At 30.8% G+C, this 18,074-nt stretch overlaps 1 protein-coding gene across 2 annotated transcripts; it reads left to right on the top strand.

Annotated features, from left to right (window-relative positions):
• Positions 1-2,805: 2,805 nt before the first annotated feature.
• LOC112697169 (probable metal-nicotianamine transporter YSL6) lies at positions 2,806-10,593 on the top strand. 2 transcript variants are annotated; one of them, XM_072197430.1, is made up of 8 exons: positions 2,806-3,121; positions 3,337-3,724; positions 5,259-5,431; positions 6,025-6,122; positions 6,289-6,426; positions 7,440-7,629; positions 7,894-8,026; positions 9,293-10,593. In XM_072197430.1, the coding sequence occupies exons 2-8, from the start codon at positions 3,376-3,378 to the stop codon at positions 10,225-10,227; spliced, it is 2,016 nt and encodes a 671-aa protein (XP_072053531.1). In that variant the 5' UTR covers positions 2,806-3,121; positions 3,337-3,375; the 3' UTR covers positions 10,228-10,593. The 2 variants fall into 2 exon arrangements, with proteins under 2 accessions (XP_072053531.1, XP_025606012.1); XM_025750227.3 differs by lacking the exon at positions 2,806-3,121 and having other exon boundaries at positions 3,308-3,724.
• The last annotated feature ends 7,481 nt before the right edge of the window (positions 10,594-18,074 follow it).

The following is an 18,074-nucleotide window of genomic DNA, read 5'->3' as shown; positions in this document are numbered from 1 at the left end:
ATCGTTATTGTCATTGTCGTCTTCTTCTAATACGTATCGTTGTTATTGTTATGGTTATCAATAAATTTTTTGCCATATTGATGACATTGTCCGATCCAAAATTGATTTGGATGTGTTTTTGTTCAAAATTGACTTGGTCTGTGCTTGTCTTGAAACGATTTTATTTGTGTATCGTCATCATTAAGTAATTTCGTTTTATTCGAAATTTAATTTTTGGTTCCTTCTGAATGTAACTTCGGTTCATTTCTAAGTGAATTTTGATCATTTAATTTTGTTTGTGTGCCTGTTTTCAAACGCAATCATTAAGTAATTTCGGTTCATTCTGGATTTAATTAAGGTGCACTTGGTCTATGCTTGTTTTGAAATGAGTTTATTTGTATATCGTCATCATTAAGTAATTTCAGTTCATTCGAAATTTAATTTTCGGTTCATTTCTGAGTGAATTAAGGTACATTTGGTCTCGTTGTTCTGCACAATTCAAAACTCTTTATCCTCACATTTTCTTTTGATAGGAATAAAACCAATAAAAAGAGAAGAAAAATCAAACAAAAAAGAAGAAACAAGAATAAAAAAACTCCTCAAAATTCTTCATCATATTCTTCTTCTTCTTGTCTTGTTCATCTTCTCCTTCTTGTTTTTCTTTCTTATAATTCTTCTTGTTTTACCCTCTTAACAATAATAAAAAGATGAAAAAGTCAAACAAAAAAGAAAAAATGCATAATGCTATAAAATCACTTGATGGATTTGGATGTGTTTTTGTTCATGATTCAATTTTATTTGTGTGCTTGTTTGTGAATGCAATCATTAATTAATTTCGGTTCATTCTGGATTTAAATTAGGTAAACTTGGTCTATGCTTGTTTTGAAACAAGTTTGTTTGTGTATCGTCATCATTAAGTAATTTCGGTTCATTCGGAATTTAATTTTTGGATAATTATGATGTAATTTCAATTCATTTTTGAGTGAATTTCTGGTCATTCAATTTTGTTTGTGTGCTTGTTTTCGAACGCAATCATTAAGTAATTTCGATTCATTCTGGATTTAAATAAGGTGCACTTGGTCTGTACTTGTTTTGAAACGAGTTTGTTTGTGTATCGTCATCATTAAGTAATTTCGGTTCATTCGAAATTTAATTTTTGGTTCATTCTAGATGTAATTTTAGTTCATTTCTGAATGAATTAATGTGTATTTGGTCTCGTTATTCTGCACAATTTAAAACTCTTTCTCCTCATTTTTTACTGCTTCTTCATCTTCTTATTTCATTTTGTGATAATTCTTCTTGTTTTACTATCTTAAGAGGAATAAAACCAAGAAAAAAGAAAAGAAAAATCAAACAAAGAAAAAACTCATAATGTTGCAAAATCACCAAGGAGAGGAGGAGGAAAAGAAAAAAATGCAGTAATAATAGGAGTAACAAAAGAATGACGATGAGGAGAAAACACGCGAAGAAGAAGGAACGCGAAGAAAAAGAAGAATGTAGAAGAGAAAAAACAAGAAAAAGAAGACAACGACAATAACATAAAGTCCCACACGTATAATTACGTTGTTTTAATGAACGTAAATTTTATTGGTGTTAAATCTACTTAATTAAATTTACATGTAAATAATGCTTGGATACGTAAGGTATAAGATATTGAGTAATTCTCCACATACAAGTGATTTTCCATACAAGTCATACAAGTCATTTATAAACACGCCGTTTCACGTTTTTTTTGTGTGCCTCTTTTTCTTCTTCTTCTTTCTCCGTGCTTCCTTTTCCTCTTCCTCTTCCTCTTCCTCTTCCTCTTCTTTCTCTGTGTCTCTTTTTCTTCTCTTCCTCCCTCTTTTTTTATTGAAATTTCTTCTCCTCTTTTCGTTTTCTCTTTCTTCTTCATCAAAATCACCAGAAAAAGGAAGAAACATTATTCAAGGTACGTTTCTTGCCTTCTCTTTCTCCTTCTTCTTCTTCTTACTACACGTTCTTCTTCCTCTTCCTGTTCTTCTTCTTCATTTACGTGCTTTTCTCTTTGTTTTCTTTCTTCATTATTCTCGGTTTTCATTGTTTTTTGACATCAAGCTCTGAAATTGTTTTTGAAGAAGAAGAAGCAGCAGCAGAAGATGAGGAGGAAAAAGAGAAAGAATTCTGAATTATGCATAAGGTGTACTTCAACGAATTTTGGGTGTATTTCTTAAATTTTTTGGGTGTATTTTTGTAATCCTTTGGGTGTATTTCTATAATTCTTTGGGTGTATTGATTTCAAGAAGAAATATACTGTCTCTCCCTATATTGGGTGTATTTCTTAAATCCTTTGGGTGTATTTTTGTAATCGTTTGGGTGTATTTCTGTAATCGTTTGGTTTATTTTTGTAACTGTTTGGGTGTATTTCTGTAATCCTTTGGATGTATTTCTATAATCATTTGGGTGTATATTTGTAATCGTTCGGGTGTATTTCTGAAGTTCAATCATCTTCAAAATAATTTCAAAACTTGATTTCAGAAACCATGAAAATCGAAAAAAACAGAAGGAGATCGAAGGCAAAGAGAGAACGCTTTTCCATACAAATCATACAAGTCATTTATATTCACGCTTCTTCTTCTTCTGTAACGCACGTGTTAGGCCCAACTTCTTATTCTTCTTCTTCTGTAATGCGCGTGTTAGGCCCAACTTATAAGACTTGTAAACAAAAATGACTTGTATATGTAGCACTCCTTTAAGATATTTAGCTCTGATATTTTTTAAGATTTCTTTGCCTCTGTATTAAAAATGTGTAGGCATATTTAAAATGGGAAATGATCTATTATTACATATTTCAATAAATATTATATATTATATGTATTTAATTTAAAGAAAAAAAAAATCCATATATCTTAACCAACTAACCAAGTTGCTTGTCCAGTTGAACTTCCTGTCAATCCTTGAAAGTTGAAAGCACCGTACCAAATTGCGAAAAGAAAGAATCCAAAATTCCTCCATCCCCAATCTTTCTCCGTCAAAGATCCCCTTCCATTCCCCAATCCGATAACCCACAACCCATAACCCATAACCCAATCATTCGCCTCTTCCGGGTCAATCCCGCAAATCCATAACAAACATAACATCCTTTTTATTCTGATTCACCCAACAAAAGAAGATAAAAGAAAAGGTGGCTACTCCAATGAAGATTTTATGATTGTCATCATATGAAGATATTTCATTTTGACCATTAGATGATAGATTGTAGGGTTTGATTTTATTTAAAGTAAAAGTGTTATCTTTATTTAAAGTGTTGCTAAACAAATAAGTTACACTTTTTAAACAAAGATCATCATAAAAAGATGTTTTTGGCATCTTCATAGGAGTAGTTGCCAAAAGAAAAAGCGTCACTTGTTTTCGTCTTTGGTCGTTATTTTCATCATTATGGGAACTGAGACTTCATCAATGGACATTACGGAGCCGCTGGTTGTGGAGAAGAATTCGCCGTCGGTATCGGAGCACGTTCCGGAGTGGAAAGAGCAGATCACGATCAGAGGGCTGGTGGTGAGTGCGGTTCTTGGTTGCCTGTTCTGCATCATCACACACAAGCTCAATCTCACCGTTGGTGTTATCCCTTCCCTCAACGTCTCTGCGGGATTGTTAGGGTTCTTCTTCGTCAAGTCATGGACCAGTTTCTTGAGTCAATTAGGGATCTTCACTAAACCATTCACAAGGCAAGAGAACACTGTCATTCAGACCTGTGTTGTTGCTTGCTATGGCCTTGCTTTCAGCGGTAACTAACCCCTCTCTCTTGTCTTCCACTCTCTCAATATTTTCGGTCCAAGATTTCCACATAAAATTTCACGTCTACTATTCAAATTCCTCATCACTATACCGATTCTAGTGGCTTTATTGGTGATATTGTTTGAACATCTAGATCTAGAAGTTGTTAAAGAGACATTCAAGAAGATTCAAAATGAAAAAAAAAAAAAAGAAAAGAAGAAAAGAGTAAAGTGGGTCCAATTCCATGTCAAAATTATGAACTAATAAAGTGGGTGTCAACGCCGAATATGATAATTTTACCTATTTTTTAATCACGGTCTTAGACTATTACTACGAATTTGATTAATGGAGGAATTATGACGGCCTATCTGAATATACTGTGGCTCAGTTCAATACCACTATGAAAGGGACAAACACTTGACCAATTAGAGCTTTTCAGCCATTTACGTTTTTTCCCCTCTTGTTTGGAGTCAAAGGGTGCTTGGTTTGCTTTGGTTTTTAGGTTATGGATTTTTCTTTTTCCTTAGGTATATTCTTGTGGATGTGATTGTTGTTGATGTTGGATTTTCACTTTTTTATTTATCTTCTCGTGTACGGTTCCGTCACAAGTCAATGTCCTTGAATCTTCAGAGGATCTTCGATGCTAGTTTTAATTTCAATTTCATTTAAAATTAAAAGTGAAATTTGTACTTCCAATACTTAGTCTTAATTCAATTAGAATTTTATATTATTTTTAATTATTTCATCAACATAATTATACGAGTTGCGAAATTTTATTGATTCTCCATCAAGGTGATACAGTATCTCTAAGGTGATACCGGTTTCATTTCATCAATCAATTCCAATGCAAATTTCAATTCTAAATCAATTCACTTATTCAATGTATCAAAGGGATAATCTATTGGAGATGCTCTTACATTCCTTGGGAAAAGATTTTTTTTTTTTTTTCAGTTTAAGATTCTATTTTTTATGATAAGTTTTTTTTTTTTTTGAGGGGGAACAAAGAAAACCTCATTGAGCTTATTTAAGACAAAAATACACTACTATGAATGCTGTAATTTTGGCTAGAACTAGCATACTAAGGAGTAAGGGTTCATTATGGAATTGAATTTGAATCAAAAGAACTAAATCCCAATTATACTAGGAACTTTGTGAAAAGCTAGCTACCACAAAACTCATAAAATGTTATGGCAAAATGACAATGGAGGATAAAATGAATATGACCTATACAGGTTCACTGTTATCTTTGCTCCCTGGAATCCAGATGATGAGCTGTGATTTTTATAAATGAATCAAATTAATTGACAGGATAAATAAATGAGTGCTATAAAATAAAAATTTCATGCAAAAGAGTAAAAATGAACTAGGTTCACTGGGAAGTGCAGTTCTCTGGTTATTGTTCTTTTTGGGCTATGCCTTTGTTCTATTTGGTTCTAGTTGTCCTCTGTTAGTCTGTTTGAAACCTTTCGAGCTTAACATACAGGAGTCACTTCTATTTTTTTTCACCATAAAATTCCATGTGCTAATGGTCATAATGTCAACAGGGGGATTTGGTTCATCCTTGATAGCTATGGATGAAAGAACATATGAGCTTATAGGCCCTGACTATCCTGGTAACAGAGCCAAAGACATTATAAACCCAGGCTTGGGTTGGATGATAGGTTTCATGTTTGTTGTCAGCTTTCTTGGACTTTTTAGTTTGGTACCACTTCGTAAGGTAATCTATATTTATCACTATTATTACATTGGACTTTCCTGAATTACATTTATTTTGTTGTTGTTGTTTTTCTTTTCTTTTTTTATTTATCAAAAGGAAGCTTCTTTTAAAGAGGATGCTACAGGAAAATATTAGCATTGATTGAGTTAATATATTGAAGACTTTTTCCCCATTTAGTTTGGTACCATGTTTTATGGGTTAACTTGTATCTTGTTAAATTTAAACTATTCTCTCACTGGTTGTACTTTCTTAATTTAGTATCACATAACATATATGTTTTTCTTGATGAACTGAAACTAATAAGTTGAATTGGAGAACTAATGATTATGTTTTTGAGCTTTTCACTTTTTAAATGGCTTTTTATTTGAAAAACATTAAACAATAACAAAAGAACGCAACCACACAAAATTGGCATCATGATTATCTTATCATAATATATACAATGTATGATGAAAATATAATAAAAGAATATAACCTGATATGGTACAAACTTTGGTTATGAATTTTATGCATACTTAAAGGTCAAACTTCCTGTTTCTTTGTTTATTTAATTTTTTGCTAATGCAACATGGGTCTGTGAACTGCAATTTCAGGTTATGGTCTTGGATTATAAGCTTACATACCCCAGTGGAACTGCAACAGCAATGCTAATTAACAGTTTCCATACAAAGACGGGGGCTGAACTTGCAGGGTATGCATTATAAGTTATGCTAATTTGACCGTTCAGAAGTTTTTCATTTTTTATGCCTTGCAGGAGCTCCTTAAAACTATTTAAACTCTTCTTCTGCAGGTTATTTTTGTCAATATTTTCTTCCTTTCTATGTTTATCGGTTTATTGTTTATGATAATCCTTACAGGAATCAAGTTCGGAAACTGGGGAAATATTTGGGCCTAAGTTTCTTCTGGAGTTGCTTTAAGTGGTTCTTCAGTGGTGTTGGAGATTCGTGTGGATTTGACAACTTCCCTAGCTTTGGTTTGACATTATTTAAAAACACGTAAACTCTTGTGATTTTGGCTTCCTTTCTCACGTTTCTAAATGCACTTTATCTTCCCCTCTTGCATATAGGCAGTTAGATCTGCATTTTTATTATTATTTTGATTCTATCATATTTTTTTGACACTATAAAATAGGCTACCAAAATAATTTTTCTCATGATGATTCTCTTGCTGTTTATGATGCACGGACTCTGACACAAGATATGACATCAGTACATGACATAGTGTATATATATATATATATATATATATATATATATATATATATATATATATATAACTTTTTTTTGGTTAGTTTATAATAATATCTTGATATTTGATTGATATTAAACTACAAACTAGTTTGTTTAATATTTTTAATGTCTTTTTTTAATTATATAAACACTTTAGATTTTTTTGTATTAATAATTAATAATACATACTATTTCTAAACGAAATTTAAGAATATATGACAAGAATAATGTTGGATGCACTGACACTTTATCGTATTTAGGCATGTCTAAGAGCATCTGAAATTTTTTTTTTTACTATTTTCTATTAAGACACAGTTAGATTCGTAAGACACGCATGTCAGACGAGTGTTAGATGAGTGTGTAACGACAGGTCAGTGAGGGGATCTGTTAGGATATAAAATAATTCATGTGTTTCTATCTAACGGTTTAAGGACTTTTGAATAAGATGCTCCATAACACTTAATAAACCTGCATTTTCTTTTAACTATTCTGAAACATCTGCTTTAACTTTCCTTTGTGGTGATTCCTAGTTCTTAATTGCCCCTCTTGATCACTTATCAAGATATTCATAATTATTACCAGGTCCAAATTTTGTAGTAGTTAGTAGGTGAAATATTTATATACATAATTGGTAAATGATATGAGTATACTCTGGAATGAATGTGGAAGGTTCTAAGAATAAACCAAATGTTCAAATACTTATACAAGAATAACACTTTATCCCACTAGATGGAGTCGGCGAATTGTTCAAATACTTATGTTGAATCCTTTTCATGCAGATTCTACTTTGATTTCAGTACAACCTACGTTGGATGTGGTCTTATCTGTCCTCACATAGTCAACTGTTCAGTTCTATTTGGAGCTATTATATCGTGGGGTATTCTTTGGCCTTTTGTCTCCCAGCATGCTGGGGACTGGTATCCAGCTGACCTCGGTAGTAATGATTTTAAAGGTCTATATGGATACAAGGTAAGGCAAAGCAAATATCCTTGCAGAATACTGTGTAAGAGTAGGTCTGGAATTTTGGATTGGTTTTGAATAAAAGTACTTTATGTTGAATAATATTTCTTTTAACAAATAATTCATTAAAAACCATTTATTCTCGATTTTTTTTTCCTTAAAGAAAAGGTATTTTGTCAGCTTAAACAAAATTATTTCATTAAATATTCTCATGCAGGATTTTCTAAATACTTCTAAATTTTGCATTAAATATTCTTTTAATCTTTTGTGCAGGTTTTCATATCTATTGCTCTTATTTTAGGGGACGGTATTTACAATCTTGTAAAAATTATACTGATAACTGTTAGGGAGATGTACAAGGCAAGCTCCAAAGAGACCAGCCTTCCAACTGTCACAGAGGTTCTTGGTGAGTACAACAAAGTATTTTCTAAAAAATTGTTTTAACAAGTAAAGAGGTTCTTGCACGCGTTCATTCCATTATGCCTATAAAATATTTGCATCACAGTCCCTTAGTTCTTGAACTATATGGCTGATTGACTGTTTGGCTCTGCATAAATAAAAATTAGGTTAGATTGTGGAAAATAAACAAATCGAATGCAGTTAATTTCAACTTAAAATCACGTCTGATTGTCAGCTTGCAGAGTTAGTCATTTGAAGGTGCAAGGGAATACATTATGTCATTTGTCCTTTAGTATTAATAGTTAGAGTGAAACCCCAAATTGGTTCCTAATTTCTTTTATTAGATGAGTTAGTCCCCAACAAAAGGGTTTGACAAATTGGTCTTTGATCTTTTAAAATTTTAGAAAAATTAGTGTGTAACAAAATAAATGGACAAACTAATCTGTTAGAGACTTGGGTATTATGGAGTGCTTAAAGTTCTACATTAGATAGTATGAGATGTTTGATGTTATATTTAAAAATAGTGGTTTTTTCTCCTTAATAGCTAGCTTCTAAGATGTGGTTTCCACTTTCCTTAGATACTTAACAATGGTATTAGAGCCTTGGTTGTCGGCGTCATGGAAAAGTCTACCTATAGGTTGGATTAGGTGAATACCAATAGCCGGTAGCAAATGGGCTACCGCTGGGTAAGTGTTGATAGAGTAAAGCTGCCGTGGACGTTGGTTCTCTAGGGGCGGTGTATTGTTAGGGACTTGGGGATTATAGGGGTGCCTGAGTCCCATAGGATAGTATAAGATACTTGATGTTGTATTAAAGAGAGTGGTTCTTTCCCATTAATAGCTTGCTTTTAAGTGTTGGTTTCTCACTTTCCTTGAGTACATAACATATCACTTATCTTTTTAAGATTTTAGACAATTTATTCTCTCAACTATACTATGTTTGCGTGAAACTAAGGACTAAGTTGTCGCTTTTTACAACAATGGACTAATTTGTTTAATACTCTAAAAAGTAAGGACTAATTTTTTTTTGTTTTGGTGACTAATTTGTCCGATATAAAAATTGTTAGGAGCTAATTTGGGATGTCATAGTTTTTATTTTCCTCTTTGGATGCATGAGATTAGGAATCTTAATGATCTCTTGTTATATAGATTGGTCTGGCGTCTAATTACTAGTATAACGTATCGGCATGTGTTGCTTACTTGATATAATTCCGCCATGATTTGAGTTCAAATGGTTACTGTGGACTCAACTGTTTTCATATGCATTTTGTCAGATGATGAGAGTTCCCGGTTGCAATTAGAAGAAAAGAAGAGAGAGGAAGTATTTTTGAAGGACAGGATTCCTACCTGGTTTGCGCTGTCTGGTTACGTGGGATTGGCTGCAATATCCATTGGAACAATACCAATGATCTTCCCTCCTCTAAAATGGTACTTGGTTCTATGCTCTTACATCCTTGCCCCAGCCCTTGCATTTTGCAACTCTTACGGCTGCGGGCTCACTGACTGGAGTCTGGCATCCACCTATGGGAAGATCGGTCTTTTCATTGTTGCGGCTGCAGTCGGCCAAAATGGCGGGGTAATAGCAGGAGTAGCATCGAGTGCTGTGATGATGTCTATCGTTGCCACTGCCGCAGATCTCATGCAAGATTTCAAGACAGGCTACCTCACCCTTTCGTCGGCAAAATCCATGTTTGTGAGTCAGTTGATAGGAACAGGCATGGGATGTATAATTGCTCCCCTCACATTCTGGATGTTCTGGACAGCCTTTGATATCGGGTCACCTGACGGCCCTTACAAAGCACCATATGCAGTTATCTTCAGGGAAATGGCCATACTAGGTGTCGAGGGATTCTCGGAGCTTCCAAAGCATTGCTTGGCCATGTGTGGCGGTTTCTTTGCCGCGGCTATAGTTATCAATCTTCTAAGGGATTTGGTTCCCAAGAAGTACTCGCAGTATATCCCCATCCCAATGGCCATGGCAGTTCCTTTCTACATTGGTGCTTACTTTGCGGTCGATATGTTCATCGGAACTGTGATATTGTTTGTGTGGGAGAAGTTGAATAGAAGGGATGCCGAGGACTATGCCGGAGCAGTTGCGTCTGGTTTGATATGCGGCGATGGGATATGGACTATTCCTTCTGCAGTTCTCTCTATTATGCGAATCGACCCACCCATATGCATGTATTTCGGGCCTTCTGCGAGCAGCTAAATTAAGCAGCTTTCTGTAAGAGAATGAATGCTTTTCCGCAACACACCGTTCGAGGAAACACGCCGAGAATCCTGTCTGAGGTGGTCCAGCATTTGATTTGGATGCGGTTAAACACATGCTAATAGGCTCTTGGATCTTTGAAATGTTGTTTTATCGTCCTTGGGTATTTGTAAATATTGGAATGTACGATCACTCGGAGTGTCTATTTCATCTCCTCTCTAGTATCTCATCATTGCATGAGTGTCTATGTATGTAGTAAGTTGTGTGATTGTTATCTTGGGAAACAAGAACAGGAAAAAAGGAATTCAAGATGTTAAATTAAAACTAGTTTCATTATTGGAAGACAAGAAAATTAGTTTAAAATTATTTTATCTTGTATTTGTTAATTATTATTTATATTATTTTATATTCATTAATTATTGTTAGAATAATTAAGTAATACTAGTGTTTTTATTCATAATATTATTATGAGAATATAAATCTTTTAAAATTATGTTGATTTTGATATTATAAATTATGATACAAAAAATTTATAACATTAGACTATTTTTACAAAGAGGTCATAAGGAACAAAAGTCTTTATTGACTAAGATGATTAGGGTCTGTAAATAAAAACAAAATTAAATAATAAATTTTTTGGTTATTATTTTGATATGAAAGAATTTAATCTTTTACTAATAACTATTTTTAATATTCGTTATCTAAAATTTGAAAAAATTTAACATGTATATTTTTATATTTTTATATTTTATATTTAATATGTATATTTTTATATTTATTTTTTGTAAAATAGAAAGGTAAAGAAAAATAGAGAATGAGAGAAAAGAAAGAGAAACATAAAGAAAAAGAATGATAAAGAAAGTTTATTAATTTTAAAAATTAAGAAAAAATTTATTTTAACAATTTTTTCTGTCAGAGAATTCTCTGATAATAATTTTTTTGCTTTCAAATCTTACTTTGTAAACCCACCTCACTTACAAAGTAAGATTTGAAAGTAAAAAAATTATTAATAAAAACCTTACTTTGGAAAAGAAAGGATTTGGCTATGTGAAAAACCTTGTTTTTTTGAACTGGAATCATCTATTTAAAATAAAAAAACCTGTTTACCTTGATTTTATTCGTGAATTCTATGCTAACACGGGTTATCACAATGAAAACATTCACTCTTATGTTAAAAGGAGTGAATTAAATTTGAATAGGAAAACTATCGGTGAAACTCTAGGGTTTGATATTGGTGTTAATGCATATATTTCAGAAAAATGGGATAAAAATTTAGGTCTTTGGTACCAAGATCCCTAACTTCTGCCTGTGAAAATATTTCTCTCATTGATGATCTCACTCCAATCCATAAAACTCTTGGTTCTGTTCATGCACAACTTCAATGGATTATAAATCATATATTTCTTCCTCAAAGCAACTCCTATTAGAGAGTTTCATTTTGTGACACATTAGTGTTGTATGTTATTATTATGAAAATTAAAATTTTCTTTGCTTATTTGATGATGAGGCATATATATGACTGTATAAACAGTGATAAGAATCTGTCACTTTTCTATGATATGTTTTTAACCTGTTTCTTTGAATTTATTGGTGTTAACCTGTCCAATAAGTCACTTGAAAATAGAAACTCTTACCTAAAAAGGAATGATGTAGTGAAACAACAAAAGAAAGGACTAATCAGATCTGAAAGAGTGGTTATTGATGTAGAAGAAGAAGAGTTTGATGACATTCTTCCTCAACCCACCACTGGAACATCTATTTTCACTGGACACAAATCTCTTCTATATGGTGTTATAAAGGATGTTACACAGAAATTCATTAACTTGTCCAATCGTCTCATCTCTTTGAGCCAACAAGAAAGAAAGCTAGTTGTTCGCAATAAAAAATGCATTGTGCAAATCAAAGGATAGAGTTGCAGTGCTCTTGAAGTATGTGGACAGCATTCATAAAGATGACATAATGGCTATTGATCAAGAAGAGCCACTGGATACTAAGGATAAAGGCTCTGATGCCTAGAAATGTCTCATGTTAAAAATGATAAAATTCTGTTGAACTTAGTTTTATGAGACAATTTGGTTTTAGCTACTGTTTTTCTTGTTTTTTGGATAACTGTAACTCTTAACTAAACGTATGCTACTTATCTGTTTATGTTGTCTTTGGCATCTAATATGTCTTTTGCAGGTTTGAACTAGTTACCCTTTTTCTCTTCTCTCTTGATGACAAAAGGAAGAGTAGTATAGTCATGAATAGGATAGATTGATGGACAAATGATATATTTTGCTGATTAATTTACTCATCTTTAATGATATTCTCTTATATGTACTGCTAAAATGTTGCATATCAGTATATATATGTGTTGTTTGTGGCGAAGCTTATATTAATGGGTTATCTCTTGTGAAAGAAAGGGAGAGCAGATCAACATTTGAAATTGTATCATCAAAGAAAAGTCTCTAATCTGAATCTAATATTTCATTCCTTTTATTTTTATTTTGAATGAAGTTTGTCTTCAAAGGGTAGATTGTTGAGTTTAATAAACAATAAAATAAATGATAATGACAAATATTATATTTGAATGGGTTGAAAGTTCAATTTATGTTTGATCTATATAGCAGGTCCAAAATTATTTGTGCAGCCTAAACAATAGAACCAAGTCTCTGAATCTGAGCCACTTGGACCAAGCTAAATGTCTCATACTCTCATTGTCTTCATGAAAAGAAAAGAATCTTGTTGCTGATAGGATTTTGAGACGGGTATAAGTTTCACTTTTTCAATCTAACATGAAAAAAAGGAGAGAAACAAAATTTTGGAGGCTCTGTTAAATCAAAATTTAGCCAAAATCAATTTGTTCAAGTCAAGCATAATCAGAAGTAAAAAGTAAAGAATTTTCATTAACAAGCAAGTTAATTACTTGTTGAATCCACATTCCTCCTACTCATACATTTCGGATAACAAAAGAAAAATGGAGTCTACTTTCTTCCGCTGTGAGTTAATGGCTAATATTGATACTTGGAGCCAAAGAAAAATATTAATAGTTTTGATTTATCAAATTCATTGAGAATCTATTACCAATAAAGTCGCTGCTGTCCATCTATCTTCTGCGCTACTTAACTTTGTTTCTCAAGCCCTGATTTTCTGATCTGAATTTATAGAAAGAAGTAGAAGTTTTAAGTTGGCTCAAGATTCATTGTGTTGACTCAGTTCAGCAAACCTTAGCCTTGACAACTGTACTCTATACAAAAAGAAAAAATTAACTTCAATTTTGGACAAGGAGAGATAACCAAAATTTGTGTTTCATTTAGTACTTCTCTATTGTTCTTACTCAATATTTTGGACAGTGATTCTACATCAAAAAAATATTTTGCCAAGATGGAGAGCTACATATGAGAGAGCTAAATTCGGTTCATCCTATAGCTTCAGAGCTGGTTAATATCATCTCTTTTATGATTTATCATTGAATATTCTATTTGTATGTTATATCTTTCTTTGTTTCACTTCAATGAAAAAGGCATATATGTGAGACATTAAGAAAAAGTCATAGAGAAAAAAATAGAGATAACTTGGAGAGAAAAGCTAAGATTTATGTCATATATCTTTTGATTGTATTTCTATTTTGTGTCTTGTATCTGAGTTGTATCCCTTGATAAGTTGGGCAAGCACTTAGTGTGTTGTGAATCTAGGAAGTGAACCTAACCAAATCAAGTTTAGCTAGAAGCTTGGTTTGTCTCTGATAAGATTTGGTTGAGTCCTTAAAATTGGTGTATGTAATACTTAAAAAGATAGTAAAAATTCTACCACTGTTGTGGCGGAGACTGGATGTAAGTTACATTGCACAAGGTAGTTGAACTAGGATACATAGCTATGTCATTTTCTTCTTTCCTGCTCTAATTCTGTTTTCACTCATTATGAGACAAAATAAAATTGTCTCTTAAATAATCAATCTCGCAGTTTGAATAGAAATAAAGTTTCATTTTCTAGTTTGAGGATTAATTAATCAAGTTTTTAAAATATCATAGATTCGACCCCATTTCTCTATGCCATCAAGAACCTTCAGATTCTATGAAAAGATATCAATTCAAAACTCAAATTTTAGATTTTTGAAGAGTAAACTACTAAAATACTGCCCAAAAATTTACGTCGCTCACAAAACGAATTCCGAAAGATGCTAATGACAAATAAGTTTTCGAAAAATTTAAAAGTATGACAAAAAGAATTAGATATTAAATATTCTAAAAAAATGATTTTAGAGTTCAAATTTTAATGCAAATGTTTTCAATCATTATCAGAAAAATAAAATATTTTTATTCTTAAAATTTGGTAATTTTTTGTGAAGTGAATTTAAAAAAAAAATGATTGTGAATGAGTATTTTTTTTAAAAATAAAAAAAATTAAAGATTAAATTTTGTTCCGAATTTTTTTATGCACTTTCTAAATATTTATTCTAAGTGTTGTCACAAAAAAATAGAGCTAATAGATAAGAGGTTTTTTAGATATGAAATTTTTGTTACTTACAAAAAAAATAATATTTATGAGTTATTTTTAATATATTTTTAAATAATTTAAAAATTATTTTATCGATAATATCTTTTAAAAATCTTTTTGCCAAGAATGGAATCTTTCCTCAAGTACTCTGAATTAGTAATTAACCTGATTTTTTTGAATTGAGACTGCTACACAAGACGTTTTATTTACCCCTATCAACACTATTTTCCTCCTCTAGAATCAGGTTACATAGTTTTAGGAATTATTTCACAATATTCTCAAAGGAAGACCAACCCTTCCATAGTAAAAGGGCGAAGGCAACAACTGCATTGACGGTAAGGGGTGTGAAGTAGTCACCCTGCCTATGCTCTCGTAATATATTTGGGGAGAAGATTTAGAGGCTAATTTTTTTTATATTGATTAAATATATATGTAATATATTGTTATTAGAAGATTATGTAATTTTTTTTATATGATGTTTTTTTTTTTGTATTTGTTCAAATTAGAAGGTCTAATTTGTTTAAAAAAAACATAAACTATAGATTGGAGGATTCGATTTGTTTAAAGAAAAAAATAAACTACAAATCAGAGGGTCTAATTTGTATTTTTTATTTTTAAAAATAAAAATCGAACAGTCCGATTTCAATATTAAAATTTTTTTTATTTTCAAAAACACAAATTGGACTGTCCAATTTATGATTGTTTGTTTGAAAAATAAAACAAATCAGAGGTAGGAATTGATCTTAGCTATAATAAGGTAAAACACCTTTCTTGTTACACCATTTTAAGATACACTTTTCTCTCTCTCATATGAAAAAGAATTCGCGAGATCTAGATATGCATATTTTCTTTTTATCCCCAAATTTGGTTCATTTTTGTGAATGTGTATTTCGTAATTGTAGTTGTTTTTCAGTGTTCAACATAGCAGTTTCTTTGCAAAAAGCGTGTCTTTTAATGCTATAAAGAAAAAGTGAAAAATTAAGTTGCATAAAGAAGTGGTGTGAATACTCTTAAAAAATGAAATAAAGGTATTAAATGGCTCTTTTCAAACTATTTTAAGGCTCCAACTTAGAAGAATTCTATATAAAAATTAGAGAAAATTTAACTTTTTTTTTAGAGATACTAAAATGATATTTTTCTCTTCTTTATTTGTAAAATGTACATTCTCCTCTCTCATCATTTTAAAAAAATATTTTTTAATCTATTTTAAATTTTTTGTATTAACTAATATTAACTTTATCTATTTTTTAAGAAAAATAAATTATTTTTTACAAAAATATCCTTTAATAAAAATTTTTATTTTTTTCATTAAATTTTGCTTACCAAAATATTCTTTAATAATTTTTTTTTAATTAAATTGTATTTTTATTAAAATATTTTTTAAAAAAAATTAATAATTAAATTATTTTTTCTAAGATATTCTTTAATAATTTTTTATATTAAATTGTAATTTTACTAAAATTTTTGTTAACAATTATTTTTATATTTTACTATTAATTTTCTAATATTAATATATATTATTTTAATATTAAATAAAAAAATCTTGGTAACATTATTTTTCGATGTTAATATATATTAATTGTTATCCATATTAACCGTGCTAACAAAAGATAGCATAGCATAGGAGATAGCATGGGAGATGTGTGATGAGAGTGGTGACATTCTTGTTTCATATTCATGATGGAGAGACCATTGTCTTTGGTTTACGAAATTAAAGTTATCTTTCTTTTCCAAGTAAAAATGTATAAGTAAGAATGCTAAAAAAATTATAAAATAAAAAAAAGTAAAACAAAAACTTTATTTGCAACTTCTGATTTAAATGATATTTTTTTATAGAGAATAGATTATTCGCATGAAAAGTTAGTTAAATTATATAATTGACACGCAGAAGAGGTAAGTTAATTATCAACTATTACGACTTATTCCGTTAGAATGTCATCACGAATTTTTTTAAGAGTCTAGAAAATTAGTTATTCCGCTACTTCATATCAATAATTAAGTTAATTAGTTTGTGCACAAACTAGACTTGTAATACAAGTTAAGTAAGATTCCCTATTCTAAACAATAATTCATTTTCTAAAACTCCAAACTCAGAACAATTGGTTTTATTACCATCTATTCTCTTTCTCTTAACTATTTTGTGACAATAAATTAATAATATGTGGCGTGTGCAACCATAAAAGTTAGTAAGTTACTACGCGGTGTGTTATTGATAAAAGTCATAAAACCAAAAAACCGATTCGGATAAAAAGACGGACCAAGAGTCAACAATAATTACTAACTTGGGAAAATCCGTGTTCCTTTAAATAGAAGAATATATTTTCGATGGTGCATAACATTGAGTTCAAATCTTTATTTCTACTTGGTCAACAAAACTTGATAAAATTGAAGAATATTTGAAGAAGAAAAGTATATATGGGAGACGTTCTTCCCCTTGCATGTTATCCAGTTTCTGTGAGTGAAGCTAATAGAATATGGCAAACGGGTAATATCATAGACTCTGAGCTTCCTACTCTGGCCTTTCAAGTTGCCTACACTGTCTTCGTAGCCTGCCTTTTCTTCCTTCTATTCAAACCCTTCCATCAATCTCGCCTTATTACATACGTCTTTGTAAGTATCTATCTATATCTCCATGCTTCTTTCTTCTTCATTTCTATTTTCTTTTTCCCCACGTAATAAGTTAATTCCAGATAAAAAATTGACAATTTAGTTTTCACATTCTAAAATCAAGGTTCTCAAAGCCAAACCGATTATCAAACCAATAGAATTAAATGTTCAAATATTTAAAAATTTAACTAGATTTAACTTAGATTGAATCGAATATAATAAAATAATATATTTATGTATAAAATATATAATTTTAAAAAATTATTTTTTTGTGTTATTATTTTAAACTGATTAACTACTAAAAATTTGTAGCGATCAGATTGAATAATTGAATTTTTATTCTTTTTCTGTAATTTTTACCTTAAATTAGACTGATTTGATAGCCAATTTTTTGTTAACGAGATTGAACCGATCAATTTGGTCGGATTCTCATAACTATGTATACGAATTTGTTTTTAATAAATTAAAAAAATAAATTAGTATTTTACAAAAAAAAAAGTTGAGAAGGTATTTATCTTTAATTAATATGCTTATTTATTTTATTATTAGAGACATGATTAAAATTTTCTCTCTAAGTGCAATGTAAATTTGATTAAAGATTGTTCTGAAAATTTATTCTAAAAATTTCATTAAGCATCTTTTGATTTAAGACTCTAATAATTTGTTGGGTTTCTAATTTATAGGCAGGTTTCCTACTAACTCCACCTCTCCTGAGAAGATTTGAATTCCTGTTTGCTTTAGTTTATCCTATAACTGGGATA

The sequence above is a fragment of the Arachis hypogaea genome, chromosome 6 (genome assembly GCF_003086295.3).
Source record: "Arachis hypogaea cultivar Tifrunner chromosome 6, arahy.Tifrunner.gnm2.J5K5, whole genome shotgun sequence".
Lineage (NCBI taxonomy): Eukaryota > Viridiplantae > Streptophyta > Magnoliopsida > Fabales > Fabaceae > Arachis > Arachis hypogaea.
Note: the sequence above shows the minus strand (reverse complement) of the source record. Positions and strands in the feature narration are given on the sequence as shown.